This window comes from Stegodyphus dumicola, chromosome 8 (genome assembly GCF_044657685.1).
Source record: "Stegodyphus dumicola isolate Sdum_Otavi_A_Nest chromosome 8, ASM4465768v1".
Taxonomy (NCBI): domain Eukaryota; kingdom Metazoa; phylum Arthropoda; class Arachnida; order Araneae; family Eresidae; genus Stegodyphus; species Stegodyphus dumicola.
In genome coordinates, this window is record NC_140775.1 from 108,073,936 (window position 1) to 108,089,344 (window position 15,409).

Consider the following 15,409-nt stretch of genomic DNA (forward strand, 5'->3'; position numbering starts at 1 on the left):
GATCCATGCATACTCGGATTGGACTTTTTAAGGAAATACAATTTTTCCTTAGATTTCAAAAACAATAAGCTGCTTTCAGCATCTGATGGCATGACTATCCATTCTCAAAAGGGATCCTCGCCTGGAAATGTCGACGCCTTGTCCGAAAGATCGAGCTTGGGAAGCTGCCGAAATCATACCAGGGTCGAAAAGAAACTCAAGACTACCAGCTATTCTCCATCCCAGAAGCTCTTCGGTCGAGACCTTCGTCTGCCTTGTGACCGCCTGTTTAGTCGCCCTACGGATGCGCCTTCATCGCCTGAGGAACACATCCAAGATGCCCAGGCCCGGTTTGAGGGGATGCACCGTTCTGCACGAAAGCGAGTCAACTTGGCGACGGAGAAAATGAAGACCAGATGCGACTCAAGAGCTACTAGACATAGATCCAACAAAGGAGACAAGGTATGGTTGTGGAACCCGATTCAACGAAAAGGACTGAGTCCTAAATTACAGTCACCTTCGGATGGTCCATATACAGTACTGAACACGAATGACGCCGTGGTTCGGATCCGTGAGTCTTCGAACTCTTACGACAGGTTAGCTCATTACTATGGCCATAGTACGTAATGTAAATAATTGTAAATAGTATCAGACCATGGTCCTTTTTGTTTTTAAATGTGTATTTGATTTGATTTGTATTTAGTATTTGATTTGCATTTAGTATTTTATTTGTATTTAGTATTTGTTTTGTATTTAGTATTTGATAGCATTTGATTTGTTTAAGTTAGTTATTGCATTTATTGTTTATGTTGTTTGATATTGTAATGTAATGTTTATGCCTCAGTTGCAATTATGCCACAGTTGTAAGTTTAGCTTCCTGTCCAGGGATTGTACTGCCCGGGACGTGCAGTCCTTGGGAAGGGGGCAGTGTTACGAATTTGGTATTTAAAAAGCTAATGTTAGTTCAATTATAAATTAAATGGTTTTATTTCTCGAGCAGTGCAGCGCGTGACGAATATTAAAAGAAAGCTAAGCCGGAAAATTGAACATACAAGAGCGCGTGCATTAAATAAATAAATATCTCTTTTTGATTTCGAGAAAGTACTGGAAAATTCTAGCGCGTGATTTTAAAATCTTATAAAAGGAGGAAAACATCTCAGTTTGTAGTAGTTGCTTAGTTTGTTGTTGTTTAGAAAACTACTGTTGTTGATTGTAGCGAATTCGCGGATTAGCGTTCTTTAGCTGTTTTGAATTACGTTCTATTGGACATTTGAGTAGTTAAAAGATAAGTACTGTGAGATATTGTAATACTGCATGATAATTTGAGAAAATTTAAGCATTTTTGTTGTGATAATAATAAATTTTTGTTCATTTTTCATCGGACTTGTGCATTCATTTCATAACGAACCCGTACGCACGCAACATGCTATTTGAGAAAAGAGCTCAAAAAGAGAACGTTAAGGAGATTAATTGGGTCTCGCAATTAATTCCTTTATTACCTCACGATGTAGCCCAGTTAATAGTGGAAGAACCAGCGGATGAAGGGGATGATTATCAGCATGTTAAGAAATTACTCATGGATAGATTCAAGCTTAGTTCTTGGGCGCTAAAAACAAAATTTGAAGAACATTCTAGAAAAAACGGAATATTATGGGTGGATTTAGTGTATGAATTGAAGAGTGTATTTAGAGATTTGGTTGGATTCAGTGGAAGTTCAAGATTTTGAAAGTCTTAAGGAGCTTATGCTCACCGAGCAAATTAAGCGGCGAGTACCTCTAGAAATAAAAGAGCACTACTTAGACAATTGGGAAGAATTTAAAACAGCTTCTCTTTTAGCAGAGAAATACGACAAGTATGAGGCTTTGCGAAGAGATACGAGGGAGTTAGAACAAAAAGCGGGGTTAAAGATACCATTTGAGAAAGATAGAGAACGGTATGTAAGTTCCAATGGTAGTTATAATCAGAAAAGTAGTGGTCATCAAAGAATTTAATCAGAGGAGCATAGAAAAGTGGAGGCTCCTAAAAAAAAAAGCAAGCTTTCAATGAAGCAGGTTTCGAGAAACAGCGAAAAATAAGGTGTTACCAACGTGGAAAGGACGGACATATCCGACCTAACTGTCCATCGCTGAAAAAGAATTAGGCTAATCTGGTGAATAATCTAGGAACGGAGAGTTTAAGAGAATGTTTTGGTAAAAGTTTACAATTGGGTGCTCCTTGTTTTTTGGCGATTCTTTTTTGACGTCAAGATCGGCGCCATGAACGCACAATTTCAAGATGGCCGCTACATAAAACCCAAATAAAAAGTCAAAGAATTGCATAAACTCTGTGTCCATGTACACATTGATCTGTTTTCACTTAAAAAAACATCCCAGAATTGCACGAACTAGGCATTGCGCACTGCCTTAAATCTGTCCATGTACACATCAATCTATTTTCATTTTTTAAAAAATCAGGAAGCTAAAACAAAGTCAAAACTATCATGGTAACCATAAATGAGGTTTCATCGCCAAAATTAAAAAAAAAAAATTATCGCTAATCGAAGGGGCACCCAATTCTACACTAGAGCCAATGTTTTGAGCCGTATTTCAAGAAAGCAGTAATTAATAGGATAGAGAGGTAATATCTGAGAGATACTGGAGCTGGAATAGATCTGCGTAATAGTACTTGGATTAATACTAGGGACTTACTACGGGGAAACTGTATGGGTGAAACAGCCTTTGGACACAGAATGTAAATGTTTACCTTTGGCGAAAGTCACCACTGAAGATGATTTTGGTGTTGTCACCACAAAGGCAGCAGTTACTCCGGTAGAGTAAGATACAAAGTACTATTTGCTAGGAAATAAAACTGCACAGTTGATGAAGGAGGAAATTAGGGAACGACTGGTTCTCTTGAATGCTGTGGAGACTCGTAGCCAGGGGCATGCGCGCAGGAGTTTAGAGAACGAGTGCAGAAGACTTAGATTCCAGATCGGAAGGAGGGAAAGAGATAGAAAGTGAAGGGGTCGAGAATAATGAGCATTCGGAAGAAAGGAGGTTAACCAGTAATGCGGAGAAGGGCATTAAAATTCCAGACATCAGTTTAGAAGAAAGGTTTATCCTTGCGGATGTTTTGCCAGCAGAATTCTGGGAAGCACAAGCAACCGAAACTCATGATAATGCTCAACACCAAATAAAATTTATTATATCGCATACTGAAGGAACACAAGATCTGCAGAATTCGATATTCGAAAAATCCACTTCTATCAAGACGTTTTCTTCTGAGAAATTGCTTCCAAATAGTCTTGCTGTAGAAGTGATGTTCAATTATAATGCTGAATCAAATGCATATGCTATATAGAGTGCAATGTATAAGAAGACATTACCAGCCATTGGCGAGTTTTCTTTGGGTGAACTGACAAAACTTGAAAAAGAAATTAGGACCTCATCCAAATATAGTTGAAATGTATTTTGCTTTTGCTGATCAAACAGCTCTGCTTCCTGGTGCCTTTACTAACTATCCACAAGCCCTTCCTGTTCGTCTTCTGAGTGATGGATGTGGTAGAAATATGACTCTATTTCTTGTTACGAAGAGACACAATTGCAATTTAAAAGAATATTTGAAAAGAATAGATGTTTCTGGTCCTACATCATTGCTACTGTTTACTCAGCTTTTGGAAGCTTTAGTACACTTGCTTCAAAATGATATTACTCATCGAGATTTACAGACACAATATTTTATTAGATTTCCAGTATGGACTCTCCTCTCCTAGACTTGCAATAACTGACTTTGGGTGCTGTCATGAAGGCCTCTATTTGGTTCACAATTCATATGATTCTGAGAAAGGTGGAAATATAGCATTAATGGCACCAGAAGTTGTAAATGCTGAAGCGTGTCCTATCTCAGTGATTGATTATTCGAGATCAAATCTATGAACAGCAGGAACTTTAGCACATGAAATTTATGGATAAACCAATCTTTTTTGTTCTGTAAACTGTTGTTTGAAAAATGATTTTTGTAGCGTTTGGGAATTATATTTTTGTAGATTCAAATTTGTTTGCATCGTGTATTTCATATTCAAAATGGTTAGAATCAAATATTTTGCGTTAAGTATTAGGATTTTGTAAAATTTGAGGAATGTACTTTGTATGAGGCAGACGATAGCAGTAGTTTAAATCTTTTTGTTGTATTTTTGCGTTTACGTTATCTAGAAATAAGTGCAGGGTATGTAACTAGCTTCTCTGTTATCACTTAAATGGTTACCACTTGTGTTTTGAAAGCAGTGAAAAGTATTTAGAAGTTTTCCTTCCATAGTCAAGAAAAATTCCTTTATGAGGGAAGGAGTTGTGATAAGGTCACATAAAGGAAGAAGAAACTGAATATTAATATGGTCAAGGATGTCTCGTGAGCAGCATAAGATGAAAATTATTATTTAACTTCCGAATACGTTTTCAATAGTTGTTAAAATAGTTGTTATTAAAATAATTAAATTGTTGGCAATGTTAAAAACGCAGGCTAGAGAGCCACGTCTTGCTCTCGCACGTAAAATGTATAGAATTTGATTTTAGAGAGGATAGTTTTTTTTTTCTTTTGCTGATTTGATGTAGCCATCTTTTTTTGGGGGGACGTTCAATAAAATTTTCATGCGGTGTTCCATCATTAGAGTTTTCATTGGAGTTCGACACCACACCGTTGAAGCATTAATAGTACACCACACCCTAAAATCCTTGCTTTAGAAAAAGTCACGCAAAGTCAGTTCTTAATGGAAGACTCGCTATTCGTATTGGGAATTTTCCATACGTTGAACACTAGTCCATTTACTAATTCGGAAGTCAACCAACAAAAATCAGCGTTATATTTACAAAATTTTCACAGGACTAGTTTCGATGGTTTTACCGAACCACCATCTTCAGCTGCAAAACTGCAAATGAATTTGCGCAAATTCATTTGCGGTTTACGGTAACATTTGCGGTAAAACCATCGAAACTAGTCCTGTGAAAATTTTGTAAATATAACGCTGATTTTTGTTGGTTGACTTCTGAATTAGTATTTATTCGGCGTGTTATTGTGTCTTAAGACTAGTCCATTTGTAGATGAAAAGCGTTCCATAACGACAACCCTTCGTGTCTTAGCAATTAATCAAAAGCCAGTTTTTCAAAGGTAGACGGTCTAACCGAAAAATATGATAGTTTGATTAAAAGGGGTCAAAGTGGCTTTTGATCCGGCAGCATCATTGGGCCATTTTTCTTCAAAAATGAGCAAGAAGCAGCCGTTACTGTCAATAGCAAACGTTACCACGCTATGCTAAACGAATTTTTGTTTCAAAAAATTAAAAAGGATCACATGGGTGACATTTGGTTTCAACAGAACGAGGCCACTTGCCACACAGCCAACGTAACTATCGTTTTTGGAAATGCTGATGTCAACTGGCCGCCTCCGAACTGTGATTTGACGCCGTCGGAATTTTTTTTTTTTGGGAGAGACGATTGATGCCTTGAAACAGGAAATCGAAGTTGCCATTCATGCGACTGGAGCTCAAAAAATCGAAAATGTACTGAAAAATTGGTTGATCAGATGGGGTACTGTCAAGCCAGCCGTGGCAGTCATTTTGAATGATATTGTGTTTCATTCATAAATGAAAATGATGAAAACGTCCAGTCTTTCTAATAAACTCCTAATTTTGAAAAAAATATTCATTTTTTTAATAGCTGATTCAAATTCTAAAAGTTAGATGGCCTACCCTTTATATTCCATTATAATTTAAATCTGATTGTAAATCGACCCCAGGAAATTAAAACCAGAAATAAATAAGTAAAAAGAAAATCATGGCAACCATACTAAATCTAATCCAAGTGCCTTTTTTTTAATCTAAGAAAATATTAGGAGGTAAAAAGAGCTTGGTTTGTAGTTGAATAAACATGGTAATTGTAATAAATTCTATAAGCCTAATAAAATACAGTACCCACATCAAATAAAAAGTGAAGTGTAAATTATAGTGAGCGATATTATTTATCATGAAAGGATGGATTGATAACTGAAATTAAATTTCCATATTTCTGATAAAACTGAAGAACTACCCAAAATACCATTAAAGGTTCTTTTTATTGAACCATTCTTTTCTTATAACTGATGCTATAAATGTCAGTTTTTCTAATCTTCCCGAACGAACTGGATATATCGAAGTTTTTATTGTTTCCCTATGTGTATCGTTGACACTGGCCAGTTTCCTTGAAAAGCCTCTTCTCATAAGCACGAGTTGCGTTTTTTTAATCAGTTAACCTAACCTAATTTCTGATTTAAAAGTTGTAATGATATTCATATTTGTTGTCGACAAGCGATCAAAAGGCAATTCAAAAATAGATCCTAAATGAGTATTCATCCTACATACATATTTTAAAAAACAATAACCATATCAATTTTTCCCCTTCTTGATTATGCACCGTTGTAAAAGCTAACCTGATAACATATGCTATAAAGCTAGAACGATTGAATCACAGCTTCTGCCTCCATTTCTCAAGTTATGCATACGCACTGGCCACTCGCGAATGTCTGATTTCTTCGGTGTATTTATGCATTTTTTCTTTTCTTGCTGAATTTGGCATATTTAATCATCAGCAATTTTTTTTTTTCCTGGGTGTGCAATGAAATTTGGGTTGAAGCTAATATTTAATTCTGAGACAGACAACCAATATTTTCTCTATTCGCCATTCTGCACTTGCGTCTAAGCGTAACCACCTTGGCGCAGTTTGGCAATATCTAAAAAAAAAAAAAAAAAAAAAAAAAAAAAACTGAAATGTTTTAGATTTTAAATTACGTCCAAAGGGGCGTTTTTTAACATTTTGTGTGTTACCTTTCTTTATTAAATATCATGTTCCTCGCACTTTAACCATAAGATCCAGTGCAACAGCAATATCGCAAAATAGTTTTAAAACGAGCATATCTTTAGAATTTCCGATACAGAGACTCACGCGCTGGAGATAAAAATGTTTTTTCTGCACAACGTTGCCATTGCTCGCTTGGAAATCCTTGAGTTTGTTAATCAAAAATTCGTCAAGTTTTAAAAATTAGGAAATCGATCATAAAACAAATTTCAAATTTCAAATTTGGTCTTCCACATGCTCATATTCGTTGGAGGATTACGTTATTCAAAATTCGATGACTCTATGTACCGTTGTTTTATCACAATTTTTCATTATTTAATTTCTTCAAATATAATGCAGGACTCTAACATTTTGTGGCAACAGTTTGAAAAGTGAACCGACATTTGAATACAAGAATACCGATTGCCAGAAATCTTAGTTTTTAGAAAACTAACCCTCTCGGCCCAGGAATACCAATTGGCAGAAATCTAAACCCTCTTGGCCCTGATGGTGGCGTTTGCCATCTTCGTATGTAGAAGTCTATTTTTTCTGTAGTGTAAACTGCTTTAATATTCACCGCCAGAAATCTCATCTGGCGGCTTGTCCACGTGTGTTTTCCTACGCGTATTTACTTTTGAACTTTGTTTGTGGAACGATCTGTAGGGGTGTTTGTGCTCCGGGGAAACCCGGAATTCCGGGAATTTTGAACTTCTCCGGGGTTGTCACACAGCTAATAACTGTGCAAAAAAATTTGCTTCATGGTTTGATAGATACTTAGAAGATTTGTTTGATGACATCTATTTTGATATGAAAAGCTGCAGTAAAAGAGAAAGTTTTTTCAAAATCTGTGAATCCCTTGCCATTAAAAAACTTAAGCCCTTGAAGAGACCAGACCATAGGTGGGTGTACATTTTATATGTTATAGAAAGAATCAAAGATCTGTGGGATGCTCTTATTGCATTTTATTTTCACTACTTCGATAAAACTGATAAAGGGGATTATTTTTCTTATGTTGAAACTGTATACAATAAAAGAAATATTTCTGCAGCTCAGAAAAAAATTGTTGAAGGGGTGTATTCTTGCTTGCATTCCCAACAACTCACAAAGGATGCTTTAGCTCGGGAAAAAAGAATACTAAATGGGTTATTTGTTATGCAAAACAAAACTTTATTGCATATGGCATTATATTCAGCAGTATTACCAGAGTTCAACACATATATTAAATTATTTGAAACAAAAAATAAATAAATAAATAAATAAATAAATAAAACAATGCTTCATTTAATACATTCCAGTATTTATAAATTGATGGCAAAATTTTTCTATTTTTTTATGAAGCCAGAAAATATAGAGTGCACATCTTATAATGATTTATTAAAGGTTGATGTCACAAATCCAGAATTCCATCTACCTAGCAAAGTAATATTTACTGGTGCAGAAGCTTCCACTCTCCTGAAGAAATTATCAAAAAATCATCCAATAGCAAAATAATTCCGAAATTATCAAAAAATCATCCAATAGCAAAATAATTCCAAATTTCTCTGATGAAAGCTTATACTAATACAGCACAGCATATGAAACAGAAATTACCCCTTAAAAATTCATATCTAATTAGTTTTACAGCATTAGATCCAGAGCTAAGAGGTAAAACCAGTACAATATTAGCTTTTGAAAAATTATCATCTTTTATGTCCCATATTTTTAGTGATAATGAAAAGTCAAAAGTAGAAGCTGAAATAAGGTTATACCAGAGTGATATTGATATCACCAAAGAAATGCTCTACACATCTGATGAAAGTGGAAATCAAGTCAAGTGTACAATTGATAAATATTGGTCTAAAGTTTTTAATTTAAAAGATGATTTCACAAATGATTATAAGTATCCTACATTGGCTAAATTGGTCAAAGCCTGCCTTAGCTGCTTCCATGGCCCATTAGTGGAAAGTGCATTCAACTTAATGGATACACTTGTCACTGACTATAGAACCTCTCTTAAGATTGATTCCCTAGATGCAGTGCAGACTATTAAATATGATTTAATGGCTTCTAAAGAAACCTCATGTGAAAAATATGGCTCAAAAAATCCAATGACTGATCCAATTCACAAAGATCTCTTACTGAATATGAATAGAAGTTGGAAAACATATCAAGAGAACTTAAAAACATGTATTTCAGATGAGTCACCTATAAAAGTCTCTGAAAAACCTTCTACATTAGCAGAAAAGCAAACTGCTTCTACCTCTGCATGTGCAGTTCTCGAGGAAATTTCTTCAACTGTAAATGAGGAAAATAAAAGTTAACCTTCCTGCAATTATGAAGTTCACCACAAAAGAAAGACAAGCCCACAAACATCAGAAAATAAAAAAAAAGCAGCAGAAATTAGATAATTTTTTTTAAAGAATTAATTCAGGTAATTTAAAACATTTACATAAAATGTAGTAGTTTATATGTTTGAAAATTTATGGTTATTAATTTTGCAAAAAAAGTAATTCATTGAACTTTTATAATTAGGTCATTCAATACTTCATAATTGTAATTTTTCATTTCTCTCCCCTCCCCCTTCTCGAAACTCCAAAATGTCGGTAGTAAGTCCGTAAAAGTTTCAGGAGATTTTTTGGGGTCCCACAAACACCCCTGGATCTGATAGTACGAAGAACTTCAGGTGAGTTCTAACATCAATGGACAACATTTTACAGACCTTTTTTTTTTTTTTTTTTTTTTTTTTTTTTTTTTTTTTTTTTTTTATCCTTGAGCGTCTCTAAAAAGAATTCAGAGCTACAGAAGGGAAACGTTAGAAAGATTCGAAAGAAATTCCGATTGCACTTTTCCTATAGTTTGCTTACTTGCCCAAACAAGTTTCAATAAGCTGATATTACCAGCAGGGTATACAATAAATACATATTCAGATACTCGAAGCTTCACTCTTTAGTGCATTATTCGTCTTTTCTTTAGTTCAGTATTAATGAAGGGATTAAGTGTTTTTACAGTTTCATGCTCCAAAAAAACGACCAAAAAGAAGTTCATTATTATTTATTATTTTATTTTATATATTTATTTATTTATTTTTATTTAATACTCATTTTCTTTGAAATTATAGTTCATCATCAGTATCCGCACCTGCGACATGAAAGACACAGACGGTTTTGGTTTAGTATGACTGAAACTACACTCCAAGATGAGAAAATGGTTTGGGCAGAGTTGCGGATTTACAAAAACTTGACTGAAAATCACTTGCACGTCAGAAATATTGAATATACATTAAGTTTGTATGCAGTATCTGAAATTAATGCTAAGTAAGATTTTTTTTTTTTTTTTACTTCACGTTTAATCATTTGAACATCTTGTAGTACAGTAGAACCTCGATTATTCGAATTAACTGGGATCATAACGACCTGGGGTAATCGAAAACTAGATTAGTAGGCACGAAATTAGAGATTTTTCCAATTTTTTCCTCACGAGGTTTTTGAAATTGTTTATTTGAAATTCTAAAAATAAGTAAACAAATATATTATTATTAATTTCTGGCCAGTCCTATTTTTTGATCATATGGCCGGCTAGGAGAATCGGGGCTGTGCCCTTATAATGATAATGATATTATTATTAATACTCTATTATTATTAAATAAAGTTTGTTACATTCTATTAAACAAATAATCCATGAAAAATTTTATTCCGTAGCAATAATATTAATAAAATGCTGGAATAAGCAAATTCAATCACGTTTTACAAAACAATGAAATTTTGTCATTTTTTTACATGCATTTTAATGAGACTAAATTTCCTCTACTCTTTTTTTCTTCCCCTCCTTTTACTGTGATAGTCCATTATAACTACATGTTTTTTTTTTTTTTTTAATTTATTTAGATGTCTATTTTATTGGTAGTATAGATTGTTGTACTATTCACTGCCGAGACTTCATCTAGCGGCTTATCTGTAACTGTTTTCCCACCCGTATTTGCTTCTGAACGCTGTTTGTGGAAGGATTTAACAGTATGAAAAACTAAAGTAGGAATTTTTAATATATTGCAAGGGAGTTCTTCTACTAACACCTAGAAACAATATTCCATAGACTTTTTTTTTTTTTTCCTGCGCGCCTTTAAAAAAATTCAGAGTTGAAATGATTAATTATTGGGTATGGAAGAGAAACGTTAGGGAAGAATCCGAAGAATTTCCTGCATTGCACTTTTCCCATAGTCTGCTTACCTTCCCAAACCAGTTTGAAGGAGTGCATACAATAGACATATATTCGAATACTCGAACAACAACTTACATTTACCCAGTAGGAAGACTACTAAATGGCAGATCAAGATCGATCACTGATAAGAGAATTCTTAGTATTTCCCAATGATTTCTTTACTGATTGCTGGCTCAGTTAACAAAGACCTCGGTTGTTAGAGATTCTACTGTACATAAATTTCTTATTTTATTACAGAATAGTAATTTTTATAATTGGTTAGAAAGCTAAAATTGAAGCAGTGTGCAAAAAGTGAACAATTAAATTATTCGGTTGATTAAGTCATTTTTAATAACTCGAGCCTGAAATTTTCCATCATCCAACCGAATAATTTGTTTTCCTGGTCTATAAATAATTTTTTTGTTTATATACATAACTAAAAGATTGCTATGAAAACTCTTATTACCCTCTGAATGTAATTACTGGAAAACATTTCGTGTTATCCAAAACTACAGAATATTCTTTGAAGAATAAAATGACGTCTTCTATGTACATAACAAACATTTATTTAAACTACGAAGACGTTGAACAGCAGAGTAGAAACATGATATTACACAGCGCTTAGCCCTTCTCGCTTACATGCATTACTCACCATTGACTTTGGCTAACTGCCTACTAAGTATAAGTATTACGCAGCAGAGAACTTGCTTATCATGCGCATGCGCTAGGGGAATCGACGTCGGTTGCCAACATACCCCCTTTCGACGTTGATTCTCCTATTCCTGAAAAATAAAACAAAATACATATTAAACAGTATTCAATCCTACAATTGTACAACAGTTTTGATGTTTAACAGGAGTCAGGGGTTTGGTTAACACATCAGCTCCCATTTCACTGGTAGGTATCTAATTCACCGCGTTCATACACTTCACGTACAAAATGATGGCGAATGTCTATGTGCTTTGTACGGGAGTGAAACACAGAGTTCTTTGTAATTTTCTGAGCTCCTTGATTGTCGCAGTATATTGTTGTTGGGTGCTCTATGTTGTAACCCAGCTCCTTCAGGAAACGACGTAGGTAGACAGTTTCTTTGGCGGCCTCAGACAGAGCCATATATTCCGCCTCCGTTGAAGATAGAGCTACACTGCGTTGTTTTCGTGATTCCCAGGTTATAGCTGAACCACTTAATATATATACAAAACCGGTGTAAGATTTTCTATCATCGACATTTGATGCCCAGTCTGCATCCACAAAGGCGATGAGTGGTTTTCCTGTTTTCGTATAAATTAGTCCTTGATCTTGGGTTCCCTTTAGATATCGAAGTATTCTTTTCGCAGCATGCCAATGTTCTTTTCCAGGATTGTTGTTAAATTGACTTAAGAAATTCACGGCGTATGTGATATCTGGCCTAGTAGCTACTGAAAGGTACATTAATGATCCGATCAGATTTCTAAATGGAACATTTTTCATGTCAGCGATTTCGTTTTCGTTTTTAGGACTCATCTCTTTTGATAATTTTTTGCTGTTATCTATAGGTGAAGACACAGATTTAGCATTTTGCATGTTATACCGATTTAAAATATCATCAACGTATTTCTTTTGAGAAATTTTAATTGAATTCTCATTTTGGTAAAATTCTATTCCTAAGCAATAATGTAATTTTCCCAAGTCTTTCATTTTGAAAGCAGGAGCTAAACTATCGCGAATTGTTTCATACGTTTGCTGAGAATCGGTGAAAACGATAAGATCGTCTACATAAACGATTATAATAGTTTCACTGTTAGGCGTCTTTTTAATATAAACACAATTATCTTAATTGTGTTTTGTTGCGAAATAAAATGATCCACCGATTGATTCAGTTCTCATGGGACCACACAAATCAGAATGAATTAGATTCAACAATTCAGTACTTCTATATTCAGATTCTTTGGGAAGAGGGGTTGCGGTTTGTTTACCCTGAATGCATACCTTACAAGTAGAAAGAGAGTCATTTTGAGAAAAAGAAAGACCTCTAACCATGTTATTTATTTGAAGTTTTTTTAAGATCATTTTCATTTAAATGGCCAAATCTTATATGCCACTGATCTATTTCTTTAGCAATTGATACAGATTCAAATATTGGTATGACAAAATAAAGGTAATTTTCGCGTTTAGCCAAAATTACTATTTCGTTATTAGAATTAATTATTTGAGCACATTTTTCTTTGAAAATTACTGAAAGATTATTTTCAATTACTTTAGACACTGAGATTAAATTATTTTTCAAATCAGGTACACACAATACATTTTTGAGTTTGATATTTTCAGTTTTAGAACCTATGCGAACTTTAAATTTAACAGTTCCTTTTCCAATAGCTTTAACAGTTTTATCAGCAGCTAATTTAACATAAGTATCACCTACCTCGTGAATTTCTTGAAACAGTTCCTTGCTGTTACACATATGCGATGTTGCACCACTATCCAGACAAAAAAAATGGCTTTAGAATTAGTATTAGTGCATGCTACGGCTTTTTCTTGCTCCAGGGAATTCTGATATTCTGCAGACATAGCAGTTTCACTGAGGCGTTTGCTTTTAGTTTCTTTATTTTTCTTCATACATTCCGATGCTCTATGCCCATAGATATGGCAGAAGTTGCATCTGTAGTTAACTGGATACTGTCTTCGGTTTGCAGATTTATCTGGTTTCGGTTTAGGAATCGGTCGTTGAGTATACTTCCGATCTTTTGAATAGCACGCATGTTGTGGTTCAGAAAACGTTGAATCTTTATTTTTACGAGCGTTAGCTTCTTCCAACAGTTTAATTTTCAGCATTTCTAGAGAAGGCAGTTCATCACGAGATTCGATTGCTATTCGAAAGCTTTCATAAGAGTCCGGTATGCTATATAAAAGCAATATTGTAAGCAAATCATCCGCAATGTTTATTTCCATTTCTTTCAGTTTGTCCACAAGAATGAAAAAATCATTTAGATGAACAGTCATTTGTTTAGAATCACTCATTTTTGTAAAAAGAAATTTTTTTAGAATTGTGGCCTTTCTAGCTGGTCCCTTCGATTCGTAAATAGAATGCAATTTACGCCACAGTTCGTGAGATGTTAAGGCTCGTCCACACGAGTACGCTCAAAACGTAGCTGACGAACGCGCTTTTACGTTACCAGCGTAAAAGCGTCCAAACGAGTACGCTTGCGAAGAGTGCGTTTAACCAATAGAATTATTTTGCGCAAAAATCACGTGACGCTGTAATATAACGTCAACAGAGCTGTATCTTATTACTTCGCTGTTCTTCTGTATGTTTGCGACAAGTTGTCCGAATCAGATGATTTTTTTTTATAGCTGAACCTTTAATATTATGTGCAATTATTAAGCAGAGGCAAAACCGCAAAAAATGGCAAGAATGGGTGCGAAAGATTTATTTAGAGCGATCTGTTCAAAGAGATTTTTTTTTTTTTTTTTTTTTTTTTTACTGCCTTGTTTGCGAAAGGAATATCTGGAATTATTAAATTACTACTATTAGCTCACACTCTCCTACATCTTGTTCAAATTTTCAGTACATAAAATGCTATTTATTCATCCACTCAAGTTCAAATACAATTTTTTAAACTTGCAGTGAATGACACTTGATGTTAATACAGCTTTTTCACATATTAAAATTTTTTAAATTATTAATTTTAAAAAATTATATTTGTATTTTTATTTATTTATTTATTTTTGTATTTTTAAACTTTTCTTTGTGGACCTAAGTAGGAATTGACTTAATTTTTTTGGGGGGGGTGTATTACTTGTTTTTTGATTCCTTGAGGATGAGTATCGACCACTTTGACAGACTTGCAGATTCTATATCGTATGAAAATTAGGATTTATAAAATTGGTTTGGAATACAGTATATAAAGAGAATTAAATTACTTAATTCTCTTTATATACACCATCCATCATATAATAAAACCAACTTCATATTTTTTTAACTCTCTCTCTCCCTTGGTCTTTTGTTTTCCTTTTTATTTATTTTTGAATTTAAAATGAGGTTCAAACTTTGTGGACAGTTTATGAGAAATTATGTGCATGATAAAATATGCAATAAAGTAAAAATAAAGAGAGAATTTATAGATGATATATGATAAAGAGATGCAGATATATTTTTACATAAGGATTTCTATTTGCACTGCACATTTTTAAACTAAATTAAAAACAATAATAATAATGAATAAAATAAGAAATGAAAACAATAATAATAGGTAAAATAAGAATATAATGATTCATGATTAAATATAAGAAACACGTTTCAAAAATGAGAAAAGCCAACTGAATAATACCGTCTACGAGTGAGGTTCGAACTTGCCACCTTTCCATTCCTCCGCCACCAAAGCAGCGCGCTGACCACTCAGCTATCTGTGATAGCCGCGTTTGTGGAAAATAATGTAACA

The 15,409-nt window shown here is 34.1% G+C and overlaps 1 protein-coding gene across 1 annotated transcript in view; it reads left to right on the forward strand.

Moving 5' to 3' along the window:
• Nucleotides 1-15,409, forward strand: part of LOC118204394 (bone morphogenetic protein 7-like) — a 61,046-nt gene that overhangs the window by 16,671 nt on the left and 28,966 nt on the right. Inside the window, exons 2-3 of the mRNA XM_085822248.1 lie at nt 9,916-10,111; nt 11,720-11,729. Coding sequence (XP_085678374.1) covers nt 9,916-10,111; nt 11,720-11,729 — 206 coding nt within the window. The remainder of the gene's footprint in view (nt 1-9,915; nt 10,112-11,719; nt 11,730-15,409) is intronic.